General features: G+C 47.3%; 1 protein-coding gene across 1 annotated transcript; it reads left to right on the top strand.

Annotated features, from left to right (window-relative positions):
- The first annotated feature begins 4178 nt into the window (after positions 1-4178).
- On the top strand, positions 4179-7942 carry LOC125518046 (receptor-like protein EIX2). Its single transcript, XM_048683009.1, has 2 exons — positions 4179-4305; positions 4793-7942. Exons 1-2 carry the CDS (start codon positions 4179-4181, stop codon positions 7750-7752), a joined length of 3087 nt encoding a protein of 1028 aa, XP_048538966.1. The 3' UTR covers positions 7753-7942.
- The last annotated feature ends 8768 nt before the right edge of the window (positions 7943-16710 follow it).

Raw genomic sequence — 16710 nt, 5'->3', positions numbered from 1 at the left:
TCGGTATGAGACGATTAAGCACCTCTTTTTTGATTGCCCGTTGGCCAAGGTCCTTTGGCGGACGGTCCATATTGCTTTTAATATTACTCCACCGACTACTGTTAACGCTTTATTTGGGACTTGGCTTAATGGGATTGAGTCTGCCTTAGCAAGACATATTCGGGTTGGAGTTTGCGCTTTGCTGTGGACCATCTGGATTTGCAGAAATGATTTGGCTTTTAACAGAACATCACGGATTCATTTTTTGCAGGTTATTTTCCGAGCTACGGCAGTGATCCGTTCGTGGTCGCTACTCACTCCGATGGAGGCCAGGGAGCATTTGGTTACTGGGTCTTTCCGTTGGGAGATGGTAGCTCGGGATATCTTCAACCGGTTTGGATGGCGGTCATGTAATAGGATAGGCAATTAGTTTACCTATCTCTTTTAGCCAGCCGGTTGTGGCGTCTTTTCCTGGCTAGTTTGTGTATCTAGCCTTTTGCGCTCTGTGTGAGCTGCTTTTTCTTTCTTTCAGTTTGAGACTTTGGAACCTTGTTGGCACAATTTGTTTTTCGGTTAATAAGATGGCCGTATGCATCACTCTTGATGCAGAGGCCGGGGAACCCCCCCTTTTTGAAAAAAAAGAAAAAAAAATTCTCTGGTTGTTAATTGAAGTTAAAGAAAGACCAGAAGTCACTGTTTCTAATGTCAGCTTGCAAAGCCGCTGATGGCTATTTTACAATGCTGGTGAGTCTGTCTATACCCACCAAATGGAGAAAAAAAAGGTATATCCTGGTCATGTTAGTGTTGTTTGTGTGTTTTTACCTGCCGCAGTTTGTACGTTCATCATCGGAGCTTGTAACTTGGCCACTAACTAATGAATCTTATTCTTGCAGCTAGGGGCCTGGACCCACAACCACAGGAGGAGGGTGAGAAGAGAGATGGATGGTGTAAATCTAAGCTTGTTGTCCATTTTTGGTTGTTGCTAAATGTGGATGAATTACGGCGGCAAGGGCCCGATTGATGGTTCTTGTTTGGCTGCCTTGGATCGTTTTGTATTCAAGCGCACCGCTGCCTCTTAGCTTGTGTAACCGAAGAAGGACGAGACAGAAGCCGTGGTGAAGCTCGAGGCTATCATGATGAATGGAGCTGTTGGTTCTTGTCAAGACTAGTTAGTTTGTCTTGGTTCTTTTTTGAACTGTGAATACCAGACAAATGATTGTGACTAGTTTGTTGCTTTGGTAGGATGCATTCTTTTGGAGTAGTAGCTCTTGTTAGAAACCATCATCCTTGAATTGATGGTACTAGGTATATATGCTCTTGTATATGTATATGTGATACCTCAGTAGCTATACAAATGTTATGCTTGTCCACCTGGAACAAGAAGTTCTCAAATTCGAGGGGGGTTTACATATTTGGTGCTGGAATAGGCTTCAGGGTTTAAAATTTGCTCATATGGTATATCACCCATGGCAAACTCTGCCTGTGAAAGTAACGACAGAGCTTAAGTGAATGTGGAGCTGACAGATGAAACTTTCTAGCCTACACCTCTAAAACAGAGTAGCTACTTCCTGGAATCTTCAAGCCCTTTAAATCCAATATGAACCTTTGCAATTGATATGCCAGGAATGGAAATACAATTAAGTTCCATATTATTTGAATGGCAGAAAGTCTCGTTATATCATTTTCACTAAAATAATCACTGTGACTAAGTTCTACTCCCGTGTTTATGGAGAGTATGGGGAAAAAGATTGAAAGCTCGAGCATTTTTTAAGACAGACAGTCTGGAAAAGATCTCCGTACCTTCAAGGTTCAAAGTTATGCAGATGTGATTAAAGTTCTAGGGATGCGCATCAGCCACCCAAAGAGGGATTAAAGTTCTAGGAATGGTCTGGATTGCGCCATGTCATCGATCCATGTCAAGTTCTAGGGATGTGCATAAGCCACCCAAGGAGGGATGGTCTGGATTGCGCCATGTCATCGATCTATGGCATGGCCTTGCCTGTTGATGTGGACCATGCATTTGCAAGCTTGTTGTCTTCACCCTGCCTCCATCTCCATATATACAAGAGATGGTCACTCCTCCGCGTGCGGGGTGCGCGTGCGACTTACGACTTGGGACGTCGGGCGACGGCGAGAGGCGATGCTACCTGTGAGCATGAGGTTCTTATTCACCACTGATGCTCGCCGGTATATATACCATGGTTTTAAATAACCCGCTATAGCAAGTTATAGCATTCTGCGCTAGGAGTCTTTTGTCCGAACACATGAGAAAAGATTTTAAATAGCGCGCTATAGCACGCTATAACATTTAAAAGAGGTCTGCCGCTAAGAGGCTTAGCACGCTATTTAAAACTTTGATATATACGTGGCAATGCCCAAGGGGCAAATCACGGCAAAACCATCCTTCTGACTGTGTGCGTGTCTGTGTTCTGTTCTTAAGAGCAACCAGCTAGGGCGCCTGATGCTTTTTTGTTTATTTTTCTTCAGACTCAATCACTCAAACCAGCTAGGTTCAGTCTTTCAATTTTCTTCTATCAACGGCCTTTTTATTTGCTGACTGAGAAAGGCTGTGACGTGCGTGTTTCATCGTTTTATATGGATCTTCGATTGTAACTGAATGTAACTGTGTAATGTTGTTGCAGTTGGTATCTGGCTTGTTTGCAAGTCAGTAAGGTGCAGCCTTTTTCTTCATGTTTTTTTCACTTGTCAAGGATGTCCGCGGCATGCTGCAAGTCAGTAAGGTTATACAGTAGATGCGAGAAGTGGACTGAATGGGTGTCTCTGTCTGTCTGTCTGTCCGGTGTAGAGCTTTCAGGCGATGAAACTGAATCATCATCAGAAATAAAGAAACAAAGCAGCTGGAATGCTCGGCGATCAGCACGCCCGTCGAACCCCTTTCATTTCCGGCGTATCTCCCAGCGCCGAGCAGCTAACCGGGACTCTATACGGCGGTCCAGCCACTCCCGGACCGGCTTTAAGTACATGCTGTTTCCTTCTCCGGGAGAGGGAAATTGCAGAACTGGTTTTTCTGTAAAAGAAGCGGTAATAGTCCGTCCGATTTGAAGAAGTTACAGCCCAACGCGCTTCAGCGATTATCGCCACAGTGACGTTTTGGGATAGGATTCACATAGAAGCAATTGTGAAAAATTCTGTGAAAAATAACAAATGGCGAAAATTAACAAGTTCATCACTGAATCTGCTCTACTCTGATTAGGCCGTTTAGTTTCAAGGACTCGTTCTTGGGCCTTGAGACATTATTCCGGCCCAAACTACACGCCACCACCGGGCCCGCTAAAATTCCGGCCCAAACTACACGCCACAACATGCAACCATTACCAAGGAAATTCAGGCAACTGTGATAGAGTTTGAATCATGCAAGATCTTTGAAGGACGTTGTAGTAATATAGAAGCTGCGGTGCTAATGACTCGCTGGCGACAGCGCCCTGGGCAGAACGAGACCTTCTAGTCACCCGGAAAAAAACAAGACCTTCTAGTTAGCACAGACATTACAAAATGTTCAATCTCCATGCACGGACATCCGATAAATTGGAACGATACATAAAAAAATGTTCAGGATATTAAAAAAATTGAATTTCAAAAATTCTTCATGAATATGAAAAATGTTCTCGAATTCATAAAATGTCCGTCAATTCAAAAGTATCTCCAATTTGAAAAAAATTCATGAATACAAAAACCGTTCGTGAATTCAAAAATTGTTCATGAATTCAAAAACTGTTCGCGCTTTTCTAACATGTTCGTGGATTCAAAAATGTTTGCAAATTCAAAAAAATATTCCAAAATTCAAAACATGTTTGTAAATTCAAGTGAAATATAACCAAAGGCTTCACTTATACACCGTTCAGTGAACTGAGAAATGGAAGCAAAAGACTTCACCTGCCTAACGTGCACGTTTATCAAATTCGCTCACTGGGGACGTCACAAGTAGTAGACGAATTCAGGCTTTGGAGTGTGTATGTGAAAATTCTCCATTCCAGACGTGAACTTGGCCAAAAACATGTGACTATGCTTGCTCACAGGGTTGCCGTCAGATTGCCAATCAGTCAGGGAACATGGACTCAGTTAGAAACCTTTTGGTTCTTGCCTTGCGGATGACAGAGCCAGATTGGCCTGGAGTCACATGTGAACTCCTTCCGGCACGACGTGATGGAGGTAGGTCAAAGTTCCACCAGATAATGGAGATGACGCGGGTGTCCCAAGGCAGCCTGATCAGGGCCATCCGGTGGCTCGAGGTTAGTTGTGCAGCAGCCGGTCCTGGACATGGACCCAGCTCGAAGCGAAGCTCGAGGAAGCCGTCAGTAAGATCAGGTGGCGCATTGTGTTTGCAGCGTCCCTGCACTTGTACACACACCATGGTTTTGGTTATATGACAAGTCACAAGAGCTATAATTTCGCATAGACTCAAGGTTATCACTGTCTAATATCGGCATGATCGAGCTGCCTTCACTGTATAGAACTAGCAAGTTATAAATATAATCAAAACTATATGTGTGTCCAAGCACTTCAAATTATCTTCAGTTATCTGTCGTTCAATGAACCGAGAAATGAAAGGAAAAGGCTGCACCTCTACTAAACCAAGTGGTGCTCTTCACTTGCCTAACGTGCACGTTGGTCAAATTCACTGGATTAATTCAGGCCTTGGATTGTGGAAATTCTCCATTACTGATGTGAACTTGGCAAAAAAACCTGTGTGCAAGCTTGCTCACAGGGTTGCCGTCAGATTGCCAGTCAGTCAGGGAACATGGACTCGATCAGAAACGTTGAACTACAATTGCTTACAATTGCCCGTTCGTAGCGGCACAGATCCATCGTCTTCCTCACCATGGGTGTACCACCACTGCCAAGCTCCTGCTCATATGCATCCTAGCTGCCATCAACTTGCTGGCCTCCGATGCACTTCAGCTCGGGCCAACCGGCGGTTCGGCCAGCGCGAGCTGCATAGCGCGGGAGCGGGACGCCCTGCTGTCCTTCAAGCGCGGCATCACCAGCGACCCCATGGGCGTCCTTGACTCTTGGCACAAGGAAGAATGCTGCCAATGGAGTGGCGTCAAGTGCAGCAACCGAACCGGCCATGTCCTTAGGCTTCATCTTCGTAATCTGCATGTGGACACGGTCCCGCTCAATGGATTGAGCATCGCTGGATACTACAGAGACACAGCTTTGGTTGGCCAGATAAGTAATTCTTTGCTCTCCATGGATCGTCTTGTGCACCTTGATCTTATTATGAATTATCTCGAGGGCCCAAGTGGCCGTATGCCGCAGTTCTTGGCCTCTGTGACGAGATTGAGATATCTCAACCTCTCCGGCGTACCATTTTCTGGCAGAGTGCCCCCTCAGCTCGGCAACCTCTCAAATTTGCAGCATCTTGACCTCTCAAGGAATGATCGTATGTACTCAAAAGATATTTCATGGGTAGCACGCATCCCTAATTTGCAGTCTCTTGGAATGAATGGGGTAAACCTCAGCACAATAGTTGATTGGCCTTATGTCGTCAACATGGTCCCTTCTTTGAAGGCCCTCGATCTTGGGGGTTGCTCTCTTCAAATCGCAAATCATTCACTCCCACATATTAACCTCACCAAACTGGAGAAGCTTGATCTCTCCGGCAACAGTTTTGCCCACCCAATGGCAAGGAGTTGGTTTTGGAGTTTGACAGGCCTCCGACATCTTTACCTTGCCGACACTCAACTATACGGTCAAGCTCCTGATGCACTGGCACATATGACATCCCTCCAAGTCCTTGATTTGTCAGTTAATAATAACATGGTGATGATGAATACAAGCTTCAGAAACCTATGCAATCTGAGAATCCTGGACCTTTCTTCTTGTAGAATTAATGGAAATATAAAGGATATTATAGGGAGGATGCCCCAATGTCCCTTGAACAAACTACAGGAGTTACGTTTGCGCTACACCAATATTACCGGAATCATGCCGGATCAGACAGCACATTTGACCAGCTTATCCATTCTTGACATCTCTTATAACAACCTAAGTGGACACATACCACGAGGGGTTGGGCTGCTCTCTAGTTTAAGCATCCTTGATCTCTCTAACAACAATCTCAATGGACCTGTGCCATCTGAGATCGGCATGCTCGGCAATTTGACCTTTATGGATCTCAGCAGGAACAACTTGATTGGTGACTTCACTGAAGAACATTTCACAAGTCTAACGAGGCTAAAGGTGTTGCGTTTAGGTCGGAATTCTTTGAGACTTACATTTGGCCTCGATTGGATACCACCCTTTAGTTTAGAAGTCGCAGATCTTGGCTCTTCCCAACTGGGCCCTTCGTTTCCTGCATGGCTTCAGTCTCAAGTGGACATTTGGCTGATGGATATATCTAGCACAGTTATAGTTGATAGGCTTCCTGACTGGTTCAACACGACATTTGCAAAGGTCAGATATCTAGACATCTCCAACAATGAAATAAGTGGCAGGTTGCCAAGAAACATGGAATTCATGTCAATGGAAAATTTCTTTATCAATTCAAATAAACTAACCGGTGAAATCCCCAACTTACCAAGAAATATTACCACCTTGGACTTGTCTGGAAACTCTTTATCCGGAAATTTGCCATCAAACATTGGGATTACATATTTGAGTTCATTATGGCTACGCTCCAATCAAATAACTGGCCGTATTCCTAAATCTCTCTGCAAAGTGGAAGCCTTGAACTCCTTGGACTTAAGCAACAATCTTTTGGAGGGACAACTTCCTCAGTGTTTTGGGGTGATGGACATTGGCTTTCTCATGTTGAGTAACAATAGATTCTCTGGCAACTTCCCATCGTTTCTAAAAAGATTGAGACAATTGAAGTCTCTAGATCTATCACATAATAGTTTTTCCGGAAGGTTGCCATTGTGGATTGGAGAGTTGGCTGAATTAAGATTTCTGGGGCTAAACCATAATACATTTTCTGGAGAAATCCCACCTACCATCTCAAATCTTAGTCACCTTCGCCATCTGAACCTAGCAGGCAATGGCTTATCAGGTGCCATACCGTGGCATATGTCAAATATCACGGCCATGATAGGAATGGACAAAAGCAATTATGAGAATGAGCTATTTTTTGACGGTTACTTGGGTACGTTCCATACACTTGATTTTTCCTCTGCGGTCATCAAGGGACGAGAACTTAATTATAGTTCTGGCATTTGGGATTTGGTGAGCATTGACCTATCTTTCAACCAATTAACTGGGGTAATACCAGAAGAAATAGCTGCTCTTGATGCATTGATAAACTTGAATCTATCATGGAACCAATTGAGTGGGAAAATCCCAAATAAGATTGGGGCCTTGCAGGCATTGGAATCACTTGACCTCTCAAGGAGCATGCTTTCTGGCGGAATCCCTTCGAGCCTATCAGATATAACCTATTTGAGCTACTTGGACCTGTCTGATAACAATCTAACAGGGAGAATACCATCAGGACGTCAGCTTGACACCCTCTACACACAGCAACCTTCCATGTACAGCGGCAACAGTGGTCTTTGTGGGTTTCCTCTTCCAATCAGTTGCCCGGGAAAGAATGCAACAAGGAAAGATGATCAAAAAAGGAATGAACATTCCTTTGAGCCAATGACCTTTTATTTTGGACTTGCTCTGGGATTTATTCTGTGTCTCTGGGTGGTGTTTTGCATCTTGTTGTTTAAGAAAGCATGGAGAACTGCTTATTTCTGCATGGTTGACAAGACATATGATCAGATGTATGTGTTTTCCGTTCTTACATGGAAAAGCTGGGCTAGAAAGTGAACTACAAATTGAGTAAGAGCTCTGAAGAAGCATGAAGCAGCATATTAGGCTGGGATTTGTATTTCCTTGAAGTTAATGTAAAGGATATTGATGATTTGTAATTGTCTATGCGTGTATGATAATACTTTTGAGCTTCTGTATTTGCTACTGTTCAGATGTTTTGCTAATTGTTTGTGTATGATAATACTTTTGAACTCCTGTATTTGCTACTGTTCAGTTGATTGTTTGTTCCGTAGCTTCATCATTTACAGTTTCACAGTTGGTATAGCCTTGGGACTCTGTTTTTTCTGTTATCCAGTAGAGTACTGGACGTGAGTAAGAGGAAACTCATACACTGACTTTGGACTTTGCACATTAGTTTTTTTTCGATAAAGGACATTTCATTGAATAGATATATCGAGGTGATACAATCGCATCGAAAGAAAGCCCGGCCTCTGCATAGCTAGATGCACACAGCTAAAAAAGCCCAGAGTACCCTAAAAGCAAAAAATAATTCGATACAATGCCAATAAAAAAACATGTCCAGCCTAAGGAGTGGCAGATCCTATCCGTAGGTCACACCGTCATCCATGGGGGTAGAAAACCTCCCTGGCCGTATGCTCCAGCCGTGTAGACGCCATCATAAAAAGGTCCATATCCTCCGGCCTCTGCAGGATAGACCAAGTACGGAGCCATCGTGTACACACATGAAAAACCTGCATAGGAGATGAGACACATTTGTTATTAAAAATCACATCATTCCTGGTAAGCCACAGTGCCCAGCATAAGGCCGTCACTCCCACAAGAATATGTGCAAAAAATTGTTTATCAATACCCCGCAACCAGTTGCCGAACATGTTCCGTGCACTACGTGGTGGATATAGATTCGAAGCTAATTGAACTATGGCCCAAACTACCCGAGCGAACTTGCACTCAAGAAATAAGTGTTTAATAGACTCGTCATGTTGGCAAAAGACACATGTCTTGGAACCATGCCAGTTTCATCGTGCCAGATTATCTCTAGTTAGGATGACTCCTCTGTTAAGAAACCAGAGGAAAATCTTCACTCTTAGAGGGATTTTGAGCTTCCACAATTTCCTGTTATCAACTGGAACATCACAATGAACCATTGCATCATACATGGATTTGACTGAAAATTTGTCATTCTGATGCAAGTTCCTTCGAAGAATGTCCGGCTCACCTGACAGTTGAATGTCCTCCAGGCGAGTAAGTAATTCATTCCATGCTGCCAGGTGAGGGCCAAAAAGGTCCCTATGGAAAGAAATATCATGGTTTTCTTGTCCTAAAACTTGTTTGATTGTGACGAATTTATGTCTAACAATTCTGTACAAGCTCAGATATTGCACCATTAGTGGGTTATTCCCTAGCCAGATATCTTTCCAGAATCGAACCTGAGAACCGTCCCTAACTGAGAAGGTCCCAAATTGAAAAAAGAATTCCTTGGCCTTCATCACACCACTCCAGAAATGCGAATCCCTAGGTTTCCAATGAACTTGAGAAATGGCATTGGATCCCACATATTTGTTGCGAATGATTTCCTACCATACTCCATTCTCATTGAGTAGTTTGTAAACCCACTTGCTGAGAAGAGCAATGTTTTTAATCTCAAGGTCTTGGATTCCCAGCCCCCCTTGACTTTTAGGTCTGCATAATACGCTCCACCTAGCCAGTCGATATTTCTTGGATTCGTTGTTGCATTGCCAAAAAAAACTGGATCTAAAGTAGTCTAGTCGCTGGAGAACCCCTTTCGGTAGGTGAAAGAGTGACAACATATATAAAACCATGTTGCTTAGAACTGAATTGATCAAGATTAATCGTCCTCCGTAAGACAAGAGCTTGGCCTTCCAACTGGCTAAGCGTTTCTCAAGTCTCTCTTCCGAATCCACATGCTTCCACTCAGCGATAGTTAAGCGCCGATAGTGTATGGGAATACCCAGATATCAAATCGCAAACTGCCCGAGCCGGCATCCAAAAATCTCAGCATACTCAGGTGTTGATTCTGCAGCATCGCCAAAGCAAAAAAGTTTGCTCTTATGAAAATTAATTTTGAGACCAGAAAGTTCCTCAAAAGCACATAAGAGCAACTAGAGATTTCTTGCCTGATCTAGATCATGATCCATGAATAGAATAGTGTCATCCGCATATTGTAAAATAGATAGACCATCTTCTACCAAGTGTGGAATGACACCACTAATTTGACCGTCCAGCTTAGCCCGCTCAACAAGGGTAGCTAGCATGTCGGCCACAATGTTAAACAAAATAGGAGAAGCGGGGTCCCCTTGGCGAATCCCCTTCCTTGTCTGAAAATAGTTGCCAATGTCATCATTAACTTTTATGACCACACTGCCTCCAGAGACAAAGCTCTCTACCCAAAGACACCATTTCTGTGAAAATCCATTCATGCGCAAAGTTTGCAACAGAAAGGGCCACTTAACCTTATCGTAGGCTTTTTCAAAATCTGTTTTAAGAATGACACCATTCAAATTTTTTCGATGAAGCTCATGTACAGTTTCGTGCAAGACGACCACTCCATCAAATATGTTGCGGCCTTGCATAAATGATGTTTGAGTGAGTTTTACGACATGGTCAGCCACCCCGTTCAACCGATTAGTTGTGACCTTCGTAAAGATTTTAAAACTTACATTTAGAAGGCAAATCGGTCGATATTGTTGAATACGACTAGCCTCCGTAATCTTAGGCAATAGGATAATTTCCCCAAAGTTTCAACGAGAAATGTCAAGGTCTTCAGCATGCAGTTGGTTAAACAACTGAACCAAGTCTGCCTTAATGACGTCCCAAAAACATTGATAGAACTCTGCGGGAAAGCCATCCGGACCCGGAGCCTTGTTGTGCTCCATTTTAAACACCGCGGTTCGAATTTCCTCCTCAGAGAACGGGGAGGTTAGGAATTCATTTTCCGCTTCCGTAACTTGAGGAATGTCATGAGTGATGGATTCATCCAGCTGAAAAATTGATTCAGCTGAAGGTCCAAAAAGCTCTTTGTAATACTTAGTAATAAAAGTTCTAAGTGGTACGTCCCCCTCAGTTCGGCCTTCCTCCTGGTTAAGGGCGAATATGCGTTTCTTTCTTTGTCTGCCATTGGCAAGCATTTGAAAGTATTTCGTATTATCATCACCTTGCATAAGCGAATCTGCCTTGCAACGTTGGTACCATTTAATCTCTTCCTCGCATAGTAGGCGGGCTATCTGCTCATTTAGATTGATTTTTTGCTCAATCTCAACTACAGAGGCCTCACCTCCGCTATTTTATCAAGGGAATCAATTAAGGTAGATAGTCGCAGATTTTCTTTTTTGTAGATGCCAGCAGTATGCTTGGCCCATCCACGAAGGAATCGACGCAATGCGCGAATTCGATTATTCCATCGTTGAATGGGTGTGTTACGGCGAGGCAGACACGCCCACACTTTCTTAACCAGGTCGTGAAATCCCTCTCTAGTGAGCCCTCCCAATCCAAATTTAAATCGAGGACAGTTAGAATTTGGGATTGGTTGTCCAAAATCAGTGAGCAATGGAGCGTGATCCGATAAGGCCTCAATTCTTTCTAATGCCCGAACCGAGGCAAGGGGATATTTATATTCCCAGTCGGTGGTAACTAGCACCCGGTCAAGTTTTTCAAAGGTTGGCACCGATCGGTTATTGGCCCAGGTATACTGACGACCATACATCGTGATCTCCCTCAGATCCAGACTGTCAATAACAACATTAAAGAGGAAAGGCCACCTTGTATCAAACCGTTCATTGTTTTTTTCCTGCTGATATCGAAGGATATTAAAATCCCCCCCCCCCCCTTTAACATGGGGGGGGGATTGTCTCGACAGGCATTAACAAGTTCTTTTAGGAATGCAGACTTAAACTCCTCTTGAGCGGCGCCATATACAACTACCAGGCTCCAAAGGAAATTGTCGGACTTGTTCCGAAGGTGGAATTTGATATGATACTCCCCCTTTGACGTGGACAATAGTTGCAAGTACGTAGAGTTAATACCTAGCAATATTCCACCAGACCTCCCGGTCGGCGGTAAGACGTGCCATTCGTAATCCAAACCACATGAGAAGTGGTCCAGATCACGTGTTGGAAAGTCACGTTTGCCCGCCTCAGTGATAGCCACGAAGTCCAACACATGATCCTTTACACAATCGGCAATGTGTTTGTGTTTAGCCAAGTCACCTAGACCTCTGCTATTCCAAAACATGCCTCTCATGCTGAACCAATTTTTTGTTTAGAGACCTTTGCCTTCCTAGAAGAGCGCCCTCTTTTCTTTCCTGAGTTAGACTTATTCTTACGCACCGACGCGACAAGCTCACAAAGCATAGTGTCGCGTACAGTATCGTCAAGATCTACTTCAGTCGTGTCTTTAACCAAATGAGAGAGAAGCTTGCCTTCATGATTGTCATCAGCATCCTCATCCTCCTCAGCTGGCACGAGAGGGTCAACAAAGCTCGACAACTTAGGAGCAACCGTAAGCCGGTCGAACTCCACTTGTTTAAGGGCCCTAACCGACAAGTCTATCTCTTTCTCATTACGTCCTAGTGACACTCCAAGTCAAGTGATATTTGAAGATACTTTGGATTTATCAAAAGACATAAAAGATTTGCGAGAGGGTGTACCTTCGAAGTCGAGGTTGCGGGCAGCCGTCCTACGCATGGCCTTCACCATAGAGTCCTTGTCGGTGGCTGCTGAACCGTTAGTCCCGACTTAATGACGCCCGCTGCGCCTCAGCGGCGAAGGAGTAATATCGGCCGCCGAGCCCGTCCCGGCGACTCTGAGAGGCGGAGTAGACTGTTGTGGTGATGAAGAAGAAGATCGCAGGGGCTGCTCCTCAGCCTCCTCGGGTCTGGAAGCCGACGCCCCCCTCCCCATCGGTGACGGAGGTGTAGATGATAACATGCGGAGTTCCGCCCTGGCAGACTCCTAGCCAGCACGAACGGACGGGGAGAAGATCACTCCCCGTCGAGTCGGAGAGACAGGTGCAGGCGATGGTGGTGGCGATGGAGCGCTCGCATTCACCACCACGGTTGCCATCCCCTCCGGTATGGGACGCACGTGACCCCCCTCGTCGAGGTGCGGCGGCGCCGACCAGTGAGTCGGTGATGGCGGCGTCGAGGACCGGGGCGCCAACATCATCGGAGAAGCAGCGATAGACGAAGTAGCCGGCACCGACGAAGAAGACCCCATAAATGACGAAGAAGCAGCTGTGGCAGGTAAGCCTCGATGAGGGTTTGGTGGTGTGACGGCAATGGCCATCTACATGGGTACTACTCCTCCCAAGGTAGGAGGGGCCGAGGTGTTGTTGGATGATGAAGAAGTGGGTTTGGGCCTTTTACTTGTATCATTGCCCCCCACTGTGTGTCATCCCTCTCATGTCCCTTATCGCCTCCTGAATCATCCCCGTGCTCCCATACTCGAGGCACAAAATCAGCATCAACACAGAAGTCCTCTTTTTCCAGGCTGATGCTCGTTGTATTTGTTTCAAAGGATCACGCCACACACGAATGGTGCATATGAATATAGGATGGCTCAATTGTGTAAATTTTGAGATAGAGCTCTGGCTTTCTTTTTCAGAACGATTTGTTGTCCTATTGTTGGTCGCTAGTTCTGACATATTATTAGTAGTAGTGTTCACCTCTACTAACAACCTCCGCCCTTCAGCCCCGCTCCCCTCCGCCGCCCCCCGCGCGGGCGACCGAGGGGACCCAACCCTCTGTCGCCGGCTCCCTCCTCCTTCCCGCTCTCCCCTCCGCCGCCGCCGGTGGTCGGCGCCGGACTAAGCCTGCGCGTGCGATGGCGGCGGCGGAGGCATCGCCCTCTCACTCCGGGCTAGGGATGCGCGGAATTCCCGATCTCGTGGATGAGGCCCCGATCTATGGCAGCGGTGCCGATCTGGCCACGACAGTCTCCATGAGTACGGCGGCATGGTGGCCGGCCGGTTCCTTGGGGCGGCCGTGGCGGCAGCCTGACTATGCTCTGCCTGATCTGGAACGGAGGGTGCTGGATCCGGGGCGGCGGCCCCTAGGCTGGCCTCCTCGTCCGGGCGCGGCGAGGCAGGTGGGCTGTCGGGGATCGGATCGGGGTGGCCGGTACAGTGATCCTCCGATGGTTTGGTGTCGCGGCGTCAGATCTAGTGGTTTCCCTCCCTCCTGCTACCTCTCTCGTCGTTCCGGTGGTTTGCGGCTGCAGGATCCGGTGATGGCAAGCCCCGGTGGTGTACCTTGGTCCGGGGGAAACCTTAGCCGTTCTGGCCGGCCCAGCGGCGGCGTCGTCCATGGACGTTGCTTTCCTTCATGAAGGCGCAACAGAGGTCCCAATGTACACACCCTGATCTCATGCCGGGTGAAAACCTATAATCCTCTTCGGATTTGGCGGCAGCGGCGCTTTCACATCGTGACCTTCCCGGAGGTGTTGTCAGGGGCCTTAGGACTCGGTTGGGAGTGCATAGGAACTGCAGGTGGAGGGGATGGGACCAGTGGCAGCAGGTGGTGTTTGCGAAGGAGGTGCGGCGTTGCATCTGGCACGTCGACAGCGGCGGGTCCCAGCGGCATGGAGCAGCGGGGTCTCGCTGCTGAGCATGTGTTGATGGATGAGCGCAGGATGGCGGCGTTGTCAGGCGTCGTGGTGGCGTCGACGACAGCTAGACCGGGCAAGGTTGATGCGTCAGTACAGCTCTGAAGATGGATTGGTGGCAGTTGGCGGCAGTGGCCTCTGAGTGTGCGCCGGACCGGTGGGTGCCCCATACCCGGCAGGTGGCTTGGTTGGGACCTCAGGTCTTAGATGTTAGGTTTTGGCACCGAGATTTGTTTGGTATTAGGCCCAGACTACCAGCATCCCTTCATCAACTGGATAGGAGTGACAGATGTTGCCTAGACGGTGGCTTCAGTCTTACTGCTGTATTACTTTGTAAGGTTTTTTGTAAATAATTAATAAAGTGGTTGCATGAATCGCCCAGATGCAGAGGCCGGGGGTCTTCCTCCTTTTCCAAAGAAAAAGAACTTTTTTGTTTCTCTGTTTTCAGAGTTGTTGTTGATAACTGCTCAATTAGCACTTGGTATATGCGTGCCCCTTCTACAGCTGACTGGACCTGCGCTGAATGACCATGTAGCATGTATTGAACCAAGGCATCTCCATGTGCCAACCTATGATTCTCCCTGCCGCATAAACCATCCATGATTACGCAAGCCTACACATCTGAATTTGATTGTCTACAACCAACAGCAGTTCCTGTGATGACACCATATCGAACCCGTTTCAAGGGCCACTATAAAAACAGTATATGCTTGCAGGTTAGAACAATAGCAGCCATAAGTGTTATTAGCTAGGTTCAGTCGTCACTCGATGGTCTTTTCATTGTCGTGAATGGTTGCAGAATGACACCATGGAACCTCGATTTAAATTTTGAATATGCAATTATAAGTAAGATTGTGCATGAGAGATGTGTGTGTCTGCCCACTGCACAATGTGGAATGCTCGGTGATCGGCACGCATCCCTGAATCACTGCCCTGTAGCTTTGCAGAGTATCTTCATGTACTCATGCCGCGGCGCCGAGAAGCTAACGGCAAGGTCCTCCCTACAGAGACTCCACAGGCGTGATGGGCACAGAAAGTGCAGAGAAGTTGAGAGCGGGTTTTTGGGTGAAGCTTGAGAGTGGTTTCTGAATCGTCCGCGTATCGGTATCGTCATGCTCGAGGCTATGTGCGGCGAAGACTTTTTAAAAATTACCATCATATCCTTTGTCATGAAGAAAGGGTATGGGCAAATCTGATTAATTCATTGATGTGTTTAAGGAGTCATATCGAAACTGAAGCTTAAAAAAAGAGAGCAGCAAAGAGGTCGGAAGAAGATGAACGCACTGACTTGTGATGTGGGTAGGAGAGTTGCTATCTAGGTTCATTCCTTGCTTGGCATCCAAAACGCTCCATTAGTTCATTGATTCATTTAGAAGAAGTGTCGACAAAAACGAAAAGTGCGATACATTGAACTTTCTGCTGGAAACGTGTCTAGCTTTGGACATCCATTTGTTGTGCTGACTTCCAAAATGACCACCTCGGTTTCACCATCTATCTATTTATCTAGCTGCACATGCCCTGTCCATGAATCCCACCCCGCCGCACCAACCACGGCGGCAACACACGCACACCCCACCCCCCAATGAAGACACAAGTGACCCCCCCCTCCCGCCCTCGCGTCGTCCCCTTGGGCGACTCGGGGGCGACTAGGGTTCCGCCGCCGCCGCCACCCCCCTCCACCCCCTTCCTCCCCCTCGCCGCTACCAGAGACGGCCGACGGGAAGCCCGCGCGGACGCCGGTGAAGGTGGCGGCGGGGATCTCGGCGCTCCTTCCCCTCTTGGAGGCCCGTGGTTCCTGGGGCGGCGGCCCTTGCCGGAGAGGCGACGTCGTCGAGCGGTGGGTGGCGTTCGCAGGGGGTGCTGGCCAGCTTGCCCGGTCGCGCGGGCGGCGGGTGGCTGGTGGAATCTGGCCGCGGCGTGAAGCTTCGTCAGATCTGGAGGTGCGAGATCCCTTTTCCCTGCTGCCCCTCTCTCGCCTCCGGTGTGGGCTAGCGTTTCTGGCTCCGGTGTTGGTGCGTGTTGGTGTTCAGCAAGGGAACCGGGGGAAACCTTGGCCGGTCCGGCCGCCGCCCGGCGGCAACGCCCAAGGGCGCTGCTTTCCTCCATGGGGGCGCAGCCGAGGTCCCCTGCTTTCCACCCCGATCCCCCTGCCCGGGTGAAAACCTTTATCCTTGGCGGATTTGGCGGCGGCGGCGCCTAGTGCTTCGCGACCTTGCTGGAGGCGTTGTCAAGGGTGCGGGGCTCGGTCGGGAGGTTATGCAGGTGAGGGATTGAGCTACCTCCTCTGCGACGTCCGATTCCTTGAAGCTTGTCTACAACTAGTTGGGCTTGGACTGTGGCGGAGCAGCCGGCGAGGTATATCCCAAATCGATGTGGT

The sequence above is a fragment of the Triticum urartu genome, chromosome 7, assembly GCF_003073215.2.
Source record: "Triticum urartu cultivar G1812 chromosome 7, Tu2.1, whole genome shotgun sequence".
Taxonomy (NCBI): Eukaryota; Viridiplantae; Streptophyta; class Magnoliopsida; order Poales; family Poaceae; genus Triticum; species Triticum urartu.
This window is presented reverse-complemented; position numbering and strand designations above follow the sequence as displayed.